Below are 21,697 nucleotides of genomic sequence, written 5' to 3' on the forward strand. Positions count from 1 at the left end.
AGTGAGTACAGGCCCAGAGCCATCAAATGCTCTTCATATGATAAGCCTTTCAATCCCAGAATCATTTTCATGACCCTTCTTTGAACACACTCCAATCTCAGCATATCCTTTCTTCTATAAGTGGACCAAAACTGTTCACAACACTTCAACTGAATGCTCTCCAGTGTTTTATAATGTTCCAACATTACATCCTTGCTTTTGCATTTACAACTGAGTATTTCATATGACCACCTGCCTTTTTTAAAAAAAAAGGAGAAATCCTTTATTTTTACAAACAATGGCATTAATGACACCTAGTAAACATGCTTCTTGAAATTAGTATGCAGAATCAAGTATCTCATGTTCACAGATATGGATGGCTCCCTGATTATTGTGGCAAACAAGTTATTTGATTTTAACTCTGGGCAGTGAATCCAACAAGAAAAATAATGACAGGATACACGGCTCAGAACACTACTCCAGAAGGGTATCATTATAGAGTACTCCTGTATGTAGAAACCCCAGTACTGTAAACTATAAACCAGCTGCTAATCACAAATAAGTTATATTAATCAACATAATTCATAGTGATGATGACAGAATAATCAAACATTCAACAAGGGACAAAAAATTGAAATAATCAATCATACGTGAAATGAGGTCAAAACATTTTTTATCTTCTAAACTCGGCTTCACTTGACATGTCAGGAGGTTGAGCTTCGCTGGCTGTCGATTTGGCTGGGTGAAAGAGAAATTAATGAAAGGAGTTTAAGATGATGCATTCTTCTCTTTCATTAGCAAAATACAAAACCAGAGAAAACATTTTAACCAGTTGCTTATTACTGAACACAACATGGATCATAAAATTATAACTTGCATATAACTTATAAAAAATAAAATCAAAATTATCAACAAATATGAATTCAGTGGCCACTTTATTAGGTTCACCTGCCTGTTAATGCAAATATCTAATCAGCCAATCATGTGGCAGTAGCTCAATGCATAAAATCATACAGACATGGTCAAAAGGTTCAGGTGTTGTTCAGCCCAAACATCAGAATGCTTAAGAAATGTGATCTAAGCGACTTTGATTGTGGAATGATTGCTGGTGCTAAATGGGGTGGTTTGAGGATCTCAAAACTCCTGACCTTCAAGGATTTTCATGCATAACAGTCTCTAGAGTTTACAGAGAATGGTAGGAGAATTAAAAATAACATTCAGTGAGCGGCAGTTCTGTGGGTGAAAACTCTCTTGCTGAGAGAGGCCAGAGGAGAATAGCCTGACAGATTCAGGCTGACAGAAAGGTGACACTAACTCAAATAACCACATGTTACAACAGTGGTGTGCAGAAGAGCATTTCTGAATGCACGACACATCGAACCTTGAAGTGGATGGGTTACAGCAGCAGAAGATCACAAACCTACTTCCTGTACTTCATATGGTGGCCACTGAATGTAATAATAAAATAAATTATAAAAAACAAAATATAAATTATAAAAGTATAATCACAATATATATTTGCTAGTTCAAAAGCTATGCATTATTGTACACCAAGGATGTAGGATGTACAATAAGATATACATTACTGTGCAAAAGTCTTGGGCACATCTATATAGCTAAAGTACCTAAGACTTTTGCACAATACTGTATATTATGGCTTTCCAGTTAGCAAATAACACTCAATACTATTGAGCTAATAAAAAGCTAATGTACTCTTATTCCTTTCTACCAACCACATTCATATTTAACCAATATACACTAGCTATATATATGTGCCGAAGACTTTTGCACAGTACTATAGACCTGTTGTCATCGCAAGTTGAAGAATTATAGTTAGGGTTGAGTAAAGTATTCTTAATTTGATTTGGTTAGGGTTATACAATAGATACGTGAGGTTAAAGAACAAAGCTACTCTTATCTACCCTACATTTCTAGTTTTAATGGTTATGTATTTACTGTGATTTTGCCCCAAACCAAATGTTATCATCCAAACAGTTTTTGACAGAAGAGAGTAAAGAATAATTATTCATAATTATCAACAGCGACTTCACAGTAAGACACTGATCTACTTCAACTAAATTCACATGACTATAGGGACAGTTTTAGTTTTACATGTGTACTGGAAATTGGAGTAATGAAAATACTAATTTACTCACGTATCTATGAATTTAAACCAGAATCGCAGGGGTTGGGAACCGAACTGAAGAGACGGAGGAAGGGGCGATTGGCTCACAAATCGAGAAAGCTTGTAGACAGTGTGAGAGGGAGGATACGCAGATGATAGATAAGGGTTACGCTCAGACTGATGGTTTGAGATCTGTCTATTTTAATGCAAGAGCAAAGCAGATAAGCTTTGACATAGAGAGGAAAAGGGAGGAGGTTCTGAAGAGAGATTTCCGGGAGTTAGGAAGGAAGCTGAGAAGCAGGACCTCCAGGGTCGTAATCTTGGGATTGCTACCTGTGCCATGTGCTAGCGAGGGCAAGAACAGTAGGATCAGGCAGATGAATGAATTACTGAGAGACTGGTGCAGAGGGTAGGGCTTCAGATTCTTGGAACATTGGGATCTCTTCTGGGGGAAGTATGACCTGTTCAAAAAGGACGGGTTACACCTGAACCTGAAGGGGATCAGTATCCTGGTGGGAAGGTTTAATAGAGCTGTTAGGGAGGGTTTAAAATAATTTGGCAGGGGGATGGGAACTGGAATGATAGAGCGAAGGAGGGGGAAAACAGAAATAAATCTAAGATAGTGATCAGTAAAGATGTCAGGAAGGACAGGCAGGTGATGGGGCAAATTTGCAGCCATTGGGAAGCGTTGCAGTGCAATAAAGTTGCAGTGCAATCAAAGCAAAAAGTACCAAATACTGGTCTTAAGGTGTTATACTTAAATGCACACAGCATAAGAAATAAGGTGGACGATCTTGTCGTACAGCTACAGATTGCCAGGCGGCCATCACTGAGACGAGGCTAAAGGATGCATGTCTCTGGGAGCTGAACGTCCAAGGATACACGGTGTATCGAAAGGATAGGGAGGTAGGCAGAGGGGGTGGTGTGGATTTATTGGTAAGAAATGATATTAAATCATTAGAAAGAGGTGACATAGGATTGGAAGGTGCAGAATCTTTATGGGTTGAGCTAAGAAATCGCAGGGGTAAAAGGACCCTGATGGCAGTTATATACAGGCCTCCAAACAGCCGCAGTGATGTGGAATACAAATTACACAGGAAATATAAAAGGCTTGTCAGAAGGGCAGTGTTATAATTGTGGGGGATTTTAACAAACGAGTCGATTGGGAAAATCAGGTCAGCACTGGATCTCAAGAGAGAGAATTTGTAGAATGTCTGCGAGATGGCTTTTCAGAACAGCTTGTTGTTGAGCCCACTAGGGGATCAGCTGTACTGGATTGGGTGTTGTGTAATGAACCAGAGGTCATTAGAGAGATTGAGGTGAAGGAACCCTTGGGGGGCAGTGATCATAACATAATTGAGTTCACTCTGAAGTTTGAGAAAGAGAAGCCGAAATCTGATGTGTCGGTATTTCAGAGGAATAAAGGAATTTACAGTGGCATGAGACAGGAACTAGCCAGAGTTGACTGGAAAGGGACATTAGCAGGAAGGACAGCAGAGCAGCAGTGGCTGGAGTTTATGCGAGAAGTGAGGAAGGTGCAAGACAGATATATTCCAAAAAAGAAGAAATTTTCACATGGAAAAAGGATGCAACCGTGGCCAACAAGAGAAGTCAAAGCCAAAGATAAAACAAAGGAGAGGGCATACAAGGAAGCAAAAATTAGTGGGAAGACAGAGGACTGGGAAGATTTTAAAAGCTTACAAAAGGAAACTAAGAAGGTCATTAAGAGGGAAAAGATTAACTATGAAAGGAAGCTAGCAAATAATATCAAAGAGGATACTAAAAGCTTTTTCAAGTATATAAAGAGTAAAAGACAGGTGAGAGTAGATATAGGACCGATAGAAAATGATGCTGGAGAAATTGTAATGGGATATAAGGAGATGGCAGAGGAACTGAACGAGTATTTTGCATCAGTCTTCACTGAGGAAGACATCAGCAATATACTGGACACTCAAGGGTGGCAGGGAAGAGAAGTGTGCGCAGTCACAATTACGACAGAGAAAATACTCAGGAAGCTGAATAGTCTAAAGGTAGATAAATCTCCTGGACCAGATGGAATGCACCCGCGTGTTCCGAAAGAAGTAGCTGTGGAGATTGTGGAGGCATTAGCAATGATCTTTTAAAAGTCAATAGAGTCTGGCATGGTTCCGGAGGACCGGAAGATTGCAAATGTCACTCTGCTATTTAAGAAGGGGGCAAGGAAGCAAAAAGGAAATTATAGACCTGTTAGCTTGACATCGGTAGTTGGGAAGTTGTTGGAGTCGATTGTCAAGGATGAGGTTACGAAGTACCTGGAGGCATATGACAAGATAGGCAGAACTCAGCATGGTTTCCTTAAAGGAAAATCCTGCCTGACAAACCTATTATAATTTTTTGAGGAAATTACCAGTAGGCTAGACAAGGGAGATGCAGTGGATGTTGTATATTTGGATTTTCAGAAGGCCTTTGACAAGGTGCCACAGATGAGGCTGCTTAATAAGAGTCCATGGAATTACGGGAAAGTTACATACGTGAATACAGCGTTGGCTGATTGGCAGGAAACAGAGAGTGGGAATAAAGGGACCCTATTCTGGTTGGCTGCCAGTTACCAGTGGTGTTCCACAGGGGTCCGTGTTGGGGCCACTTCTTTTTACGTGTACATCAACGATTTGGATTATGGAATAAGTGGCTTTGTGGCTAAATTTGCTGATGATACAAAGATAGGTGGAGGGGCCGGTAGTGTTGAGGAAACAGAGAGTCTGCAGAGAGACTTGGATAGATTGGGAGAATGGGCAAAGAAGTGGCAAATGAATTACAATGTTGGAAAGCGTATGGTTATGCACTTTGGCAGAAGAAATAAACGGGCAGACTATTATTTAAATGGGGAGAGAATTCAAAGTTCTGAGATGCAACGGGACTTAAGGTTAATCTCCAGGTTGAGTCGGTGGTGAAGACGAATGCAATGTTGGCATTCATTTTTTGAGGAATAGAGTATAGCAGCAGGGATGTAATGTTGAGGCTCTATAAGGCGCTGGTAAGACCTTACTTGGAGTACTGTGGGCAGTTTTGGGCTCCTTATTTAAGAAAGGATGTGCTGACGTTGGAGAGGGTACAGAGAAGATTCACTTGAATGATTCTGGGCATGAGAGGGTTAACATATGAAGAACGTTTGTCTGCTCTTGGACTGTATTCCTTGGAGTTTAGAAGAATGAGGGGGGACCTCAGAAACATTTTGAATATTGAAAGGCATGGACAGAGTGGATGTGGCAAAATTGTTTCCCATGGTGGGGAAGTCTAGTACAAGAGGGCATGACTTAAGGATTGAAGGGCGCCCATTCAGAACAGAGATGCGAAAACATTTCTTTTTGCCAGAGGGTGGTGAATTCTTGGAACTTGTTGCCACAGGTGGCAGTGGAGGCCAAGTCATTGGGTATATTTAAGGCAGAGATTGATAGGCATCTGAGTAGCCAGGGCATCAAAGGTTATGATGAGAAGGTGGGGGAGTGGGACTAAATGGGAGAATGGATCAGCTCAATATAAAATGTCAGAGCAGACTCGATGGGCCGAATGAACGACTTCTGCTCCTTTGTCTTATCGTCTAAGCTTAGAGCATGGATTAGTACTTGGAGCTAATGGAGTTTCTTGTGGCCATTACAGAAACGTGGATGGCTCAGGGGCAGGAATGGCTCCTAAGAATGCCAGGCTTTAGATGGTTCAGAAAGGACAGGGAGGGAGGCAAAAGAGGTGGGGGCGTGGCACTGCTGATGAAAGATAGAGTCATGGCTGCAGAAAAGGAGGAAGTCATGGAGAGGTCAATAACACTACCGGGTGTTTTTTTATAGATCACCCATTAGTAACAGGGACATCAAGGAGCAGAGAGGGAGACAAATTCTGGAAAGATGCAATAATAACAGGGTTGACTTGGTGGGAGCTTTTAATTTCTCCAATATTGATTGGCATCTCCCTGGAGCAAGGGATTTAGATGGGGAGGAGTTTGTTAGGTGTGTTCAGGAAGGTTTCCTAACACAATCTGTAGATAAGCCTACAAGAGGAGAGGCTGTACTTGATCTGGTATTCGGAAATGAACCTGGTCAGGTGTCAGGTTGCTCAGTGGGAGAGTATTTTGGAGATAGTGATCACAGTTCTATCTCCTTTACCATAGCATTGAAGAGGGATAAGAACAGACAAGTTAGGAAAGCACTTAATTGGAGTAGGGAGAAATATGAAGCTATCAGGCAGGAACTTGGAAGCATAAATTGGAAACAGATGTTCTCAGGGAAATGTACAGCAGAAATGTGGCAAATGCTCAAGGGATATTTGTGTGGTGTTCTGCATAGGTACATTCCAATGAGATAAGGAAAGGATGGTAGGGTACAGGAACCATGGTGTACGAAAGCTGTTGAAAATCTAGTCAAGAAGAAAAGCTTACGAAAGGTTCAAAAAACTACGTAATGGTAGAGATGTAGAAAATTTTAAAACTAGCAGAAAGGAGTTTAAGAATGAAATTAGGAGAGCCAGAAGGGGCCATAAGAAGGCCTTGGCGAGTAGGATTAAGGAATACCCCAAGGTATTCTACAAGTATGTGAAGAGCAAGAGGATAGACGTGAGAGAATAGGGCCAATCAAATGTGACAGTGGAAAAGTGTGTATGGAACTGGACAAAATAGCAGACTTAATGAATACTTTGCTTCAGTATTCATGATGGAAAAGGATCTTGGTGATTGTAGGGATGACTTACAGCAGACTGAAAAGCTTGAGCATATAGACGTTAAGAAAGAGGATGTGCTGGAGCTTTTGGAAAGCATCGAGTTGGATAAGTCACGGGGACCGGACAAGCTATACCCCAAGCTACTGTGGGCGGCAACAGAGGAGATTGCTGAGCCCTCCACTCTCTCCGTGCTAATCCCAACCTCACCATCAAACCTGCTGACAAAGGTGGTGCCGTAGTAGTCTGCTGGATGGACCTCTACCTCACTGAGGCCAAACGGCAGCTCTCTGACACCTCCTCTTACTTACCCCTGGAACAGGACCCCACCAAAAAACATCAAACCATTGTCTCCTGCACCATCACCGCCCTTATGAACTCCGGAGACCTTCCATCCTCAGCCACTAAACTCATTATTCCCACACCCCGTACCGCTCGGTTTTACCTCCTCCCTAAGATACACAAGCCTGACTGTACCGGTAGACCCATAGTTTCTGCCTGCTCCTGTCCCACCGAACTTGTATCTGCCTACCTGGACTCCATTTTGTCACCCATAGTTCAATCCCTCCCCACTTACATCTGGGATACATCCCATACCCTCCACCTCTTCAATAACTTACAGTTCCCCGGTCCCAACCACTTCATTTTTACTGTGGATGTCCAATCCTTATACACCTCCATTCCCCATTAAGAAGGCCTCAAAGCTCTCCGCTACTTCCTGGATAATAGACCTCACCAGTTCCCCACCACCACTACCTTACTCCGGTTGGCGGAACTGGTTCTCACACTTAATAACTTCTCTTTTGGCTCTTCCCACTATCTTCAGACAAAGGGTGTAGCTTTGAGAACTTGCATGGGCCCCAGCTATGCCTGCCTCTTCGTTGGTTATGTGGAACAGTCTGTGCTCCAAACCTATCCTGGTACTGCTCCCCAACTTTTCCTTCGGTACATTGACGACTACATTGGTGCTGCTTCCAGCACCCATGCTGAGCTCGTCAATTTCATCGACTTTAATTCAAACTTCCACCCAGCCCTCAAATTCACTTGGTCTATCTCGGACACTTCTCTCCCCTTTCTCGATGTCTCGGTCTCCATCTCTGGAGACAGACTGTCCACTGACATCTTCTCTAAGCCTATTGACTCTCATAACTACTTCGACTATACCTCTTCCCACCCCACCACATGCAAAAATGTCATTCCCTATTCCCAGTTCCTCCGTCTCCGCCGCATCTGCTCCCAGGATGAGGCTTTCCATTCCAGGACATCTCAAATCTCCTCTTTAAGGATTGTGGTTTCCCTTCTACCGTCATCAATGATGTGCTCACCCGCATCTCCTCCATTTCCCGCACTTCGGCCCTCACCCCGTCCTCCCGCCACCACAACAGGGACACAGTTCCTTTTGTCCTCACCTACCACCCCACCAGCCTCCGGATCCAGCACATTATCCTCCGCAACTTCCGCCACCTTCAACAGGACCCCACTACTAAGCACATCTTTCCCTCTCCACCCGTCTCCGCTTTCGTAGGGATCGGTCCCTCTGTGACTCCCTTATCCACACGTCCCTCCCCACGGATCTCCCACCCGGCACTTATCCCTGTAAGCTTAAGTGCTACACCTGTCCCTACACCTCCTCTCTTGCCACCATTCAGGGCCCCAAACAGTCCTTCCAGGTGAGGCAACACTTCACTTGTGCGTCTGTTGGGGTCATCTATTGCATCCGGTGCTCCAGGTGTGGCCTCCTCTACATCGGTGACACCCGACGCAGATTGGGGGACCGCTTCGTCGAGCACCTCCCCTCCATCCGCCACAACAGACAGGATCTCCCGGTAGCCACCCACTTAAACTCTGCTTCCCATTCCCATTCAGATATGTCCATACATGGCCTTCTCTACTGCCATGATGAGGCTAAACTCAGGTTGGAGGAGCAACACCTCATATACCGTCTAGGTAGTCTCCAGCCCCTTGGTATGAACACAGAATTCTCCAACTTCCAGTAATTCCCTCCCCCTCCCTTCCTCTATCCCTATTTCACTCTGCCCCCTCCCCCAGCTGCCTATCACCTCCCTCATGGTTCCGCCTCCTTCTGTTTTCCTGCCTATCACCTCCCTGCTTCCCCTCCCCCACCCCCTTGTCTTTCAAATTACTGGCTTTTCAACTGAACCTACCAGCCTTCTCCTTCCAACCCTCCCCCACCTTCTTTATAGGGCCTCTGCTCCTTCCCTTTTCAGTCCTAACGAAGGGTTCCGGCCCGAAACGTCGACTCATCGTTTCCACAGGTGCTGCTCGACTTGCTGAGTTCCTCCAGCGTGTTGTGAGTGTTGCTTTGATCCCAGCATCTGCAGATTATTTTGTGTTTACGATTTGCTACTCTGCTGCGAGGTCTCTTTGAGGTATGCCTACCCATTTGATAAGGTATGCCATGCAAGGGTTATTGAGAAAGCAAGGAGGCATGGGATCCAAGGGAACCTTGTTTTGTGGATCCAGAATTGGCTTGCCCACAGAAGGCAAAGAGTGTTTGTAGATGGGTCATATTCTGCATGGAGGTTGGTGACCAGTAGCGTGCTTCAGGGATCTGTTCTGGGACACTTTCTCTTTGTGATTTTTATAAATGATCTGGATGAGGAAGTTGAGGGATGAGTTAGCATCTTTGCTAATGACATAAAGGTTGGGGGTGTTGTGCATAGTGTGGAGGGCTGTCAGAGGTTACAGCGGGACATTGATAGGATGTAAAATTGGGCTGAGAAGTGGCAGATGGAGTTCAACCCAGATAAGTGTGAGGTGGTTCATTTTGATAGGTCAAATATGATGGCAAAATATAGTATTAATGGTAAGACTCTTGGCAGTGCGGAGGATCAGAGGGATCTTGGGGTCTGAGTCCATTGGACACTCAAAGCTACTGCACAGGTTGACTTTGTGGTTAAAAAAGCATACAGTACATTGGCCTTCATCAATCGTGGGATTGAGTTTAGGAGCCGAGAGGTAATGTTGCAGCTATATAGGACCCTGGTCAGACCCCACTTGGAGTACTGTGCTCAGTTCTGGTCACCTCACCACAGGAAGGATGTGGAAGCTATAGAAAGGGTGCAGAGGAGATTTACAAGGATGTTGCCTGGATTGGAGAGCATGCCTAATGAGAATAGGTTGAGTGAACTTGACCTTATCTCCTTGGAGCGACTGAGGATGAGAAGTGACCTGACAGAGGTATATAAGACAATGAGGGGCATTGATCGTGTGGATAGTCAGAGGCTTTATCCTGTGCGAGGAGTGGTGCCCCACACAGACTTCCAAACTGCGCCTTGTAAGGCATGAAAATGCCCGACGCAGACCTCTCATGTTCTGAGTCGACGTTCCCCTTATCCCAGCCTTAAATGGCTGAAACGAGAGGACACAATTTTAAGGTGCTTTGAAGTAGGTACAGAGGGGATGTCAGGGGTAAGCTTTTTACGCAGAGAGTGGTGAGGGCTTCCAGCGACTGTGGTGGCGGCGGATACAATAGGGCCTTTTAAGAGGTTCCTGGATAGGTACATGGAGCTTAGAAAAATAGAGGGCTATGTGTAACCCTAGCTAATTTCTAAAGTAAGTGCATGTTTAGCACAGCATTGTGGGCCGAAGGGCCTGTATTGTGCTGTAGGTTTTCTATGTTTCTAATTAAATTTACCAACTCATTTATTGGATAATCTGAATATTAAGAGGCAGAATTTAGCAGATAACAGAAGCATTTCCCTGGAGTAAACAGCAACCTTGAAAACTGGTGAAAATTACAACCCGATTTTGCTAATAGAACACTATATGCATTACTGTGGCCCAAGTATTTAGCCACCTCAGCTTTCCTATTTGGTTAAAAAAAAGAGCAGCTGTATGGAAATATAGAAAGCATCCTTCAGTTGGGTATAAACTTGACGATATGGGGAAAGGAAGAGATGAAGTGAGTCTCAAAAGAAACTTGGGTGCCACTCTGTCCTAAACTCCACTCCTTTAATTCTTTGATTCTTCCCCTGACCATATCCTATCGCAGCCATCTCAGTTTGAAGCTAATGCATAGCCAAGCAGCCACTCTGCACCACCTTCACATTTGTTGCCAGTGGTGAATGAACATTTCAAATGATTCTTGTCAGAGACGCCGTGGCCTGCTGCTGGGTCTGCCACATTAGAAATTAATCCGCTCCAAACTAACATCTGCACTAGTGTACTCAGGTGTGTTGTATCCTTTATCATTATGGCGATTCCTCTCAAAATTCCTTACTACTTTCCACACATGACCCTAATTATGGTTTTCATGCTCTTGGGAAATTATTTAGTGTGAAAGATAAGGCTGTATGAAAGACAAAGGAGAGTTATTCAGTCACCAGGTGATTATAAACTGCAGGATATTTGCTGCCAGCTAAAATCAACACCAGATGTGTCAGTCTCTTTCCCACACGACACTCACTGTTCCATGCGATATGGTGAGGTAACAGTTCTTGATGATGCATTTCCTCTTCTGCCAAACTTTTCTTAGCCTGAATGAGAAAACATTTTTATTAATAATATTGCTGCATTTCAAATATATTTTAATCTATAAATACATTTAATATATAAATACATATATGTAATAATGGGGTCAAAAATACACACTGAAAATGAGTGCTGTGATTGTGATGTGTAATTAACCCATGCGCCTTTTGTAAGGGTAGCACACACAAAACATTCATGCTGGGACTTCATTACATAATGCTACCAATTCCAAACTAACACTGCTATTTACTATCTTGGGAGAGGACAAAACAGTGCCAATTTAGTGAGTGGCCATAACCAGATTAAGTTAGCCAATGCCAATTTAAACTATGCCTGGATGTCTTAAAGGGGAAAGTAAACTGCAATGGCAGACACTGAAAATGGTCATAGAGTACCACAGGATAGAAACAGGTGCTTCAGCATATCTTATCCTTGCCAAACTATTACTCTGCCTCATCCCATTGACCTTTACCATAGCACTCCATACCCTCTCAACCATGTACTTATCCAAACTTAAATGTTGCAACCAGCACTTGCGTTGGCAGCACATTCTGCACCCTCTGAGTGAAGGTCTTCATCAGGTTCCCCTTAAATATTTCACCTTTCACTCTTAATAGTTGTGGTCCCATCCAACTTCAGTGGAAAAGGCTGCTTGCATTTATCCTATCTATACCCCTCATAATTTTGTAGACGTTTATCAAATCTCCCCTCTTTCTTCTTAGAAAAAGGGAATAAGGTTCTAACATAGAAACATAGAAACATAGAAACATAGAAAATAGGTGCAGGAGTAGGCCATTCGGCCCTTCGAGCCTGCACCGCCATTTATTATGATCATGGCTGATCATCCAACTCAGAACCCAGCCTTCCCTCCATACCCCCTGACCCCTGTAGCCACAAGGGCCATATCTAACTTCCTTTTAAACATAGCTAATGAACTAAGGTGAAGTCCCAGTAACATCCCAGTAAATTTTCTTTGCACTCTTTCAACCTTACTGATATCTTTCCTACAGGTAGGTGACCAGAACTGCGGACAATACACCAAATTAGAAATCTGAGTTTAAAACAGAATCTACTGGAATATTCAGATGAGGTACTATCCAGGTGCCAAAAACCAGGATTAAAATTGCATTTCTGCAATGCAACTCTTGAAGAGTGGGTGTTTTGTGCCTGAACTTGTTGATGGGAGTTAGCTGGAAACATAGAAACCCTACAGCACAATACAGGCCCTTCAGCTCACAAAGTTGTGCCGAACATGTCCTTACCTGAGAAATTACCTAGGGCTACCAACAGCCCTCTATTTTTCTGAGCTCCATATATCTGTCCAGGAGTCTCTTAAAAAACCCATCATATCCGCCTCCACCACCGTCGCCGGCAGCCCATTCCACGCACTCACCACTCTCTACGTAAAAAACTTACCCCTGACATCTTCTCTGTACCTACTTCCAAGCACCTTAAAACTATGTCCTCTCATGCTAGCCATTTCAGCCCTGGGAAAAAGCCTCTGACTATCCACACAATCAATGCCTCTCACCAATCTCCTACACCTCTATCAGGTCACCACTCATCCTCCGTTGCTCCTAGGAGAAAAGGCTGAGTTCACTCAACCTATTCTCATAAGGCATGCTCCCCAATCCAGGCAACATCCTTGTAAATCTCCTCTGCACCCTTTCTATGGCTTCCACATCCTTCCTGTAGTGAGGCAACCGGAACTAAATACTGTACTCCAAGTGGGGTCTGACCAGGGTCCTATATAGCTGCAACATTTCCTCTCGGCTCCAAAACTCTGTCCCACAATTGACGAAGGCCAATGCACCGTACGCTTTCTTAACCCTTCTAAACCTCCAATTTAGCAAGATCAAGATCAACAACACCCTGGCGAAGCTACTGACCCAGCTGGAGACCACCGCGCCAGAACTGCTTCTTAAACTCCGGACCGCACCTGGACCCGACCAGTGAGGCCCACCACGTTCCCAGAGACCTGTGGTCTGCTACTGTGCCGGAGCACTTGGAGACACAGCCCATTCTGACCAGCACCTATCCAGAGCAGATGACCACACAGAAGTGACGTTAGAGACCTCAAGGTGCCCCAGGCGCTTCCCCGAAGCGACCACCGTAAAGCCCCATTGGTGGCAATCCACAGCTGCCGGAAGTGAGGCCTCCGCCGCCAACCTTGGAAATCGAGCCCAAGGCTCAGCTGGAGCGGAGGCTTCCGCAACCATGACTCGGCTTAAGGACTTGTTTCAGCCAGGAGCTCGGCCATCTGGGATTAAGTGTCGGCTTCGGGGCCCGACCCAATCGACAGCCCGGGCCCCCAGCAGCTGGAAGTGGCAGCGGAGCCTCCCCTGTTACTCGGCCCGACCCAGAGTGCACAACGACGCGACCCGCCGATCGATTCCCGCGGGACACGTCCACCTACCTCAAAGAACTGACAACAATACACTGCATTGATGGAAACCTGGAAAGATGCACTACTTACCGAAGAAGTGTGGGAAAAGAGCTGGGCTGCTGGTCAGATTGAAGCTGAGGGGCTTCAGGGTCCCTATGCCCACCATCCTACTAGCTAATGTGCAAGCCATAGAGAACAAGGTGGATGATCTTAAAGGGAGACTCACCTACTGCAGGAAGATGCAGAACTGTTGTATATTCTGTTTCAACGAAACCTGGCTCTCCCCTGCCACCCCTGACTGTGCCATCCGACCGGAGGGATTTTCAATCCATCGGTTGGACCGCACGGCATCTTCCGGCAAGACGAGGGGAGGTGGTGTCTGCCTACTGATCAACACTGCGTGGTGCTCGGACACAGTGGCACTGACAAGCTCCTGCAGCCCGGACCTGGAACACCTGTAGGTGAAGTGTCGTCCCTACTATCTGCCACGGGAATTCACCTCGGTCATACTGACAGCGGTCTACATTCCCCCCCAGGCGGACGTGGAGTGTGCTCTGAACATACCGTATGCCAACATCAGTGAACTTGAGACCAGGTATCCGGAGGCTTTGCTCATTACAGCCAGGGACTTTAACCAGGCCAACCTCAGAAAGGTGCTGCCAAAGTTATACCAACATGTCTCCTGCCCCACTAGAGGTCCGAATATACTTGACCACTGCTACACAGCAGTCAAGGATGCCTACCGTTCCGTCCCATGACCTCACTTCGGAAAATCAGACCATCACGCTGCATTCCTCCTCCCGGCTTACAAACAGAAACTGAAGCGGGAGATCACGGTGTCAAAAGTAGTGTTGCGTTGGACGGAGGAAACGGATGAGGTTCTCCGTGACTGCTTTGAATGGGTGGACTGGTTAGTATTCAAGGACTCGGCAGCTAACCTCGATGAGTATGCCTCAGCTGTCACAGACTTTACTTGGAAATGCACGGAGGACTGTGTGTCTCGCAAGACGATCCGGGTATTCCCTAACCAGAAACCTTGAATGAATTATGAGGTCAAGTCCCTTTTAACGGCTAGGGCTGTGGCTTTTAGGTCCGGGGATACCACTTGCTACACGGAATCCAGGCGTGAGCTCTGGAAAGCCATTAAGGGCGCCAAGAGCCAATATCGAGCCAAGTTGGAAGCCCAGGCTAACCAAAGGGATGCCAGTAGACTATGGCAGGGTCTAAATGAGATCACTGGGCGCAAAGAAAAGGCTGGGAATATCAATAACTGTGGCGCTTCTCTTCCTGATGAACTTAACGTATTCTATGCAAGATTCGAACAGAAGAGGAGCGTCCCGCTCCCTCTGGATGAACCGGACCTGGTGGCATCGAGATTCATCGTCACCGAGGAGGATGTTAGAAGGGCCTTCCTGAAGATAAATCCAAGGAAGGCGATGGGCCCAGATGGCGCCCCAGGATGGGTTCTCAGGGCCTGTGCAAGCGAGCTAGCTGGAGTGTTTGCTGACATCTTCAACTGCTCCTTGCTTCATTTATATAAATCATAAAGAGTAGGGGTCCCAGAACAGATCCCTGAGGCACACCACTGGTGACTGACCTCCAAGCAGAATATGACCCGTCTACAACCACTCTTTGCCTTCTGTGGGCAAGCCAGTTCTGGATCCACAAAGCAATGTCCCCTTGGATCCCATGCCTCCTTACTTTCTCAATAAGCCCTGCATGGGGTACCTTGTCAAATGCCTTGCTGAAATCCATATACACTACATCTACCGCTCTACCTTCATCAACATGTTTAGTCACATCCTCAAAAAATTCAATCAGGCTCGTAAGGCACAACCAGCCTTTGACAAAGCCATGCTGACTATTCCTAATCATATGATGCCTCTCCAAGTGTTCATATAAATCCTGTCTCTCAGGATATTCTCCATCAACTTACCACCGAATGAAGTAAGACTCACTGGTCTATAATTTCTTGGGCTATCTCTACTTCCTCTCTTGAATAATGGAACAGCATCCACAACCCTCCAATCCCCATTGATGACGCAAAGATCATCGCCAGAGGCTCAGAAATCTCTTCCCTCGCCTCCCACAGTAGCCTGGGTACATGTCTTGGCAGTGTGGAGGATCAGAGGGATCTTGGAGTCCGAGTCAATAGGACGCTCAAAGCAGCTGCGCAGATTGACTCTGTGGTTAAGAAGGCATACAGTGTATTGGCCTTCATCAATCGTGGAATTGAGTTTAGGAGCCAAGAGGTAATGTTGCAGCTATATAGGACCCTGGTCAGACCTCACTTGGAGTACTGTGCTCAATTCTGGTTGCCTCACTACAGGAAGGATGTGGAAACCATAGAAAGGGTGCAGAGGAGATTTACAAGGATGTTGCCTGGATTGGGGAGCATGCCTTATGAAACCAGGTTGAGTGAACTCGGCCTTTTCTCCTTGGAGCGATGGAGGATGAGAGGTGACCTGATAGAGGTGTAGAAGAAGATGAGAGGCATTGATCGTGGGATAGTCAGAGGCTTTTTCCCAGGGCTGAAATGGTTGCCACAAGAGGACACAGGTTTAAGGTGCTGAGGAGTAGGTACAGAGGAGATGTCAGGGGTAAGTTTTTTTTTTAAACGCAGAGAGTGTGAGTGCGTGGAATGGTCTGCTGGCAATTGTGGTGGAGGTGGATACGATAGGGTCTTTTAAGAGACTTTTGGATAGGCACATGGAGGTTCGAAAAATAGAGGGCTATGGGTAAGCCTAGTAATTTCTAAGGTAGGGACATGTTCGGCCCAACTTTGTGGGCTGAAGGGCCTGTATTGTGCTGTAGGTTTTCTATGTTTCTATCTCGGCTGGTCCTGGTGACTTATCCAATTTGATGCTTTCCAAAAGCTCCAGCACATCGTCTTTCTTAATATCTGCATGCTCAAGCTTTTCAGTCCACTGTAAGTCTTTCCTATAATTGCCAAGATCTTTTTCCATAGTGAATACTGAAGCAAAGTACTCATTAAGTACCTCTGTTATATCCTCCAGTTCCATACACACTTTTCCACTATCACACTTGATTGGTCCTATTCTCTCATGTCTTTTCCTCTTGCTCTTCACATATTTGTAGAAAGCCTTGGGGTTTTTCTTAATCCTGTCCGCCAAGGCCTTCTCATGGCCCTTTCTGGCTCTCCTAATTTCTTTCTTAAGCTCCTTTCTGCTAGCCTTATAATCTTCGAGATCTCTATCATTACCTAGCTTTTTGAACCTTTCGTAAGCTATTCTTTTTTCTTGACTAGATTTACAACAGCCTTTGTACACCACGGTTCATGTACTCTACCATCTTTTCCCTGTCTCATTGGAACGTACCTATGCAGAACCCCACACAAATATCCCCTGAACATTTGCCACATTTATTCCGTACATTTCCCTGAGAGCATCTGTTCCCAATTTATGCTTCCAAGCTCCTGCCTGAAGGCCTCATGTTTCCCCTTACTCCAATTAAACACTTTCCTAACTTGTCTGTTCCTATCCCTATCCAATGCTATGGTAAAAGAAATAGAGTTGTGATCACTATCTCCAAAATGCAGTTTCAGAGTCTCCTGGATAGGTACAGGGAGCTTAGAAAAATGGAGGGCTATGGGTAACCCTAGATAATTTCTAAGTAAGTACATGTTCGGCCAGCATTGTGGGCCGAAGGGCCTGTATTGTGCTGTAGGTTTTCTATGTTTCTATGTCTTTGCTTGGAGCATGAAGCCAAATTTTTTCTGAGCATAGGTAGTGTCTATTTCAACTTCCTGATCCACCTCAACTCATAGACCCAAAACTCACTGCCAATATTTCCGCTCCTCCTGCAGCATAAGCATAGTCCATTGGATATGTGTGTGCTGAGGTGGAATTGCAGATATATGATCTGAGAGCTCAGACTATTCCACTTGCAGACTGTCTTCCAACAGATGGCTAGGATTACTCTGCTGCAGCTTTGGCAAGAGGCAGTGGTTCTATGACAGACAAGTGAGTGCCCTCTCTCTGAATGATGGTGTTCATAATTTCCAATCCCCTGATACGTGACCAGTATCCTTCCTGTTGCTTGTTCCCCAACCAGTCTAGACTGTCTCCCTCAGTGAGATCAGAACTGGTCCATAATTGTTTCTTCTCTAAATCCATCTGTGGCTATAATTCAGTAGCCTTTTACAATCACTGGAGAGGCACAGTGAAGGGTCAGGCAAAGGCATGCAGAAGGCAGGCATTAAGAATATGGGTGGTGACACTATTTCTCTGCATTTTCATCGTGTTTAGATGCATAAATGTGATTTAATCATGCCTATCAGGTTTGGTCAAGCAGATATTAAGGTGATCAGCAATAGAGTGGAGAGAAGATGAAAATATGGTGGAATGGGGATTGTTTTTACAATTATTATCAGTTTATGGGATGTAGGCATTACCAGCAAAGCTAGAGTTTCATGCTTATTTCTAAATATCGTTGAGAATGGAGAAGAGAGACATGCTTTTACGTGGCTTTAGGAGGATTACTTGCTGCAAAATACTCATCAGCATATGAATTGCTTTTTAGGAGAGGGAGGCGAGAGAGAAAATTTAAGCATTATACTTGGTGTTTCTTGGATTATTCTGAACAAACCTTTTTCAGAGTTTGAGTTTTATGAAGTGTTCATATCAATTAAAGCATTCACTTTATTTCAACAAAGTCAATATTTTTTCAAGGATATTAATATCACAACAATAGACATAAAAGACTATAAAGTAAACGAGGTCAACTTGTCTGGATCTTTGCAATTTAGTCAATGTCCTCAGGCAGCTTGATTAGTGCAGTAAAGAAAGTGAGTCCTCCTTACAGTTATAATTGAGCAATTTGATATCTTCATTTCTATTTTGCAAAAAAGAAAGTAAGCCACAAAAGAAATAGGACTATAATGAAGGCTTATCTGACTGGAATCAAATACTCTGAAGACCAATAATTTCCAGGGCAATGAGTTTACAATCATACTAACCCATCACTTTTCTTGTACAGGATTCCTACTTTTTCGGTACCGAATTGCTTATTGCCCTGAAGTTGGTGCATACTATAAACAGACTGGCGGTTCACAGAATCCTGCAGGAAAAGAAAATATAAAGAAACAATAACATCAGTGAAATTCCCTTGGCCATAGAGTTCAAAACTTCGAGAACTTGATAAATAAATGGAGTATCGTTATTGTTGAAAATGTTCTTGTGGTACAGTGGTATGAGAATGATGCGAATGGCTGCTCAGCCCTCTTGCAGAACAGATGAGTGACCCTTTAAGCAATTCAAAATTTAATTCCAGTAAATGCACAGTTTGCAGAAGTATACTGAAGAACCGTAAAATTGTTCTTGGAATGTTTATGTATGAAAATTTGTCCATAGTGACAAGAAGCCGACTGCCAGAATACTACTTTAACTCAAAGTTTTCAAAGACAAAGTCAAACTCAAAGTCTAAATAAAGTACGTCAAAGTACGTATATGTTGCCATATACCACTTTGAGATTCATTGCCTTGCAGGTCTTTAAAGGAAAATAAAGACATACAAGAGAATTTATGAAAAACTATACATAAACAAAGACTGACAAACCACCAATGTGCAAAAAAGATACATTGTGCAAGAATAAAAACATAAATAAATCATACTGAGTTGTAGAATCTTTTAAAGTGAGTCTGTAGGTGGTGGAATCGGTTCAGAGTAGAGGTGGGTAAAGTTATCCATGCCAGTTCGGAAACCTGATGGTTGTAGGGTAATAACTGTTCCTGAATCTGGTGGTGTGGGAATTTAAAAAGGCAATAGAGAAGATAGACAGGAAAAGTTGGAGGGAAAACGTAGAGGAAACAACGAAGTTAGAGGGAACGTAAACATGAGGAATTCTGCAGATGCTGGAAATTCAAGCAACACACATCAAAGTTGCCGGTGAATGCAGCAGGCCAGGCAGCATCTCTAGGAAGAGGTACAGTCGACGTTTCAGGCCAAGACCCTTCGTCAGGACTAACTGAAAGAAGAGCTAGTAACAGATTTGAAAGTGGGAGGGGGAGGGGGAGATCCAAAATGATAGGAGAAGACAGGAGGGGGAGGGATGGAGCCAAGAGCTGGACAGTTGATTGGCAAAAGGGATATGAGAGGATCATGGGACAGGAGGCCCAGGGAGAAGGAAAAGGAGGAGGAGGGGAAAAATCCAGAGGATGGGCAAGGGGTATAGTCAGAGGGACAGAGGGAGAAAAAGGAGAGAGAGAGAGAGAGAGAGAAAGAATATGTGTATATAAATAAATAATGGATAGGGTACGAGGGGGAGGTGGGGCATTAGCCTAAGTTAGAGAAGTGGATGTCCATGCCATCAGGTTGGAGGCTACCCAGATGGAATATAAGGTGTTGTTCCTCCAACCTGAGTGTGGCTTCATCTTTACAGTAGAGGAGGCCGTGGATAGACATGTCAGAATGGGAATGGGATGTGGAATTAAAATGTGTGGCCACTGGGAGATCCTGCTTTCTCTGGCGGACAGAGCATAGGTGTTCAGCAAAACGTTCTCCCAGTCTATGTCGGGTCTCGCCAATATATAGAAGGCCACATTGGGAGCACCGGACGCAGTATATCACCCCAGCCGACTCACAGGTGAAGTGTTGCCTCACCTGGAAGGACTGTCTGGGGCCCTGAATGGTGGTAAGGGAGTTAGTGTAAGGGCATGTGTAGTACTTGTTCCGCTTAGAAGGATAAGTGCCAGGAGGGAGATCGGTGGGGAGGGATGGGGGGGGGATGAATGGACAAGGGAGTCGCATAGGGAGCGATCCCTGCAGAAAGCAGAGGGGCGGGGTAGGGAAAGATGTGCTTAGTGGTGGGATCCCATTGGAGGTGGCGGAAGTTACGGAGAATAATATGTTGGACCCGGAGGCTGGTGGGGTGGTAGGTGAGGACCAGGGGAACCCTATTCCTAGTGGGGTGACGGGAGGATGGAGTGAGAGCAGATGTGCGTGAAATGGAGGAGATGCGTTTGAGAGCAGAGTTGATGCTGGAGGAAGGGAAGCCCCTTTCTTTAAAAAAGGAGGACATCTCCCTCGTCCTGCAATGAAAAGCCTTATCTTGAGAGCAGATGCAGCGGAGACGGAGGAACTGCGAGAAGGGGATGGCATTTTTGCAAGAGGCAGGGTGAGAAGACGAATAGTCCAGGTAGCTGTGAGAGTCAGTAGGCTTATAATAGACATCAGTAGATAAGCTGTCTCCAGAGATAGAAACAGAAAGATCTAGAAAGGGCGGGGAGGGAGGTGTCGGAAATGGACCAGGTAAACTTGAGGGCAGAGTGAAAGTTGGAGGCAAAGTTAATGAAGTCAACGAGCTCAGCATGCATGCAGGAAGCAGTGCCAATGCAGGGAAAATTGGGAAAAGAGGCAGAAGAATGAAATAATGGAAAAATGAGGGAAATAGAGAGCAGTGCAGTAGCCAAAATGGGCAAGAAGATAAAGAGAAGGAAAGTAGTTAGGTTGAGGAAATTCACTCAAGTCATAAGTATTGCTAGGGAGCAGCAGCAGGTAAGTGCAATTTGCCCCACAATGTACTACTCACCTACAGGAAGTAAAGGGAAAAGCCATCCCTAGTAATAGTAAGCACAAAACTACTGAATTTCTATAAAAACTCAGCTGGCTCACAATACATCCTTCAGGCAAGTATCTGCTGTACTTATCTAGTGATGCCAGATAACCAATGTACTTGACATTCAGCTGCATCCCCAGTTCCAAAAAGGGATGTACTACAGATGCAAATTGCTGGGAAGAACAGGAAAGGTAAAGGAAAGAAGCCAGAATAAGAAGCCGGGGGGAGGGGAAAGGCTACAAGCTGGCAGGTGTTAGGTGAAATTAGGTGAGGTTTCTTATTCTGGCTTCTTCCACCTTCCTTTCCAGTACTGATGAAAGTACTGGCCGGAAACACCAACTGTTTATTCCTCTCCATAGATGCTGCCTGATCTACTGAGTTCCTCCAACATTTTGTGTGTGTTACTCTGGATTTCTAGCATCTGTGGAATCTCTTGAGTTTATGAACAATGAAT

At 44.8% G+C, this 21,697-nt stretch overlaps 1 protein-coding gene across 2 annotated transcripts in view; it reads right to left on the bottom strand.

Annotated features, from left to right (window-relative positions):
• Positions 1–21,697, bottom strand: part of unm_sa1614 (un-named sa1614) — a 188,060-nt gene that overhangs the window by 54,980 nt on the left and 111,383 nt on the right. For both annotated transcript variants that reach the window (XM_063041044.1, XM_063041043.1), the window contains 3 exons: positions 18,646–18,746; positions 11,217–11,286; positions 630–717 (listed from right to left, as the gene is read on the bottom strand). In XM_063041044.1, coding sequence (XP_062897114.1) covers positions 630–717; positions 11,217–11,286; positions 18,646–18,746 — 259 coding nt within the window. The remainder of the gene's footprint in view (positions 1–629; positions 718–11,216; positions 11,287–18,645; positions 18,747–21,697) is intronic.

This window comes from Mobula hypostoma, chromosome 2, assembly GCF_963921235.1.
Source record: "Mobula hypostoma chromosome 2, sMobHyp1.1, whole genome shotgun sequence".
NCBI lineage: Eukaryota > Metazoa > Chordata > Chondrichthyes > Myliobatiformes > Myliobatidae > Mobula > Mobula hypostoma.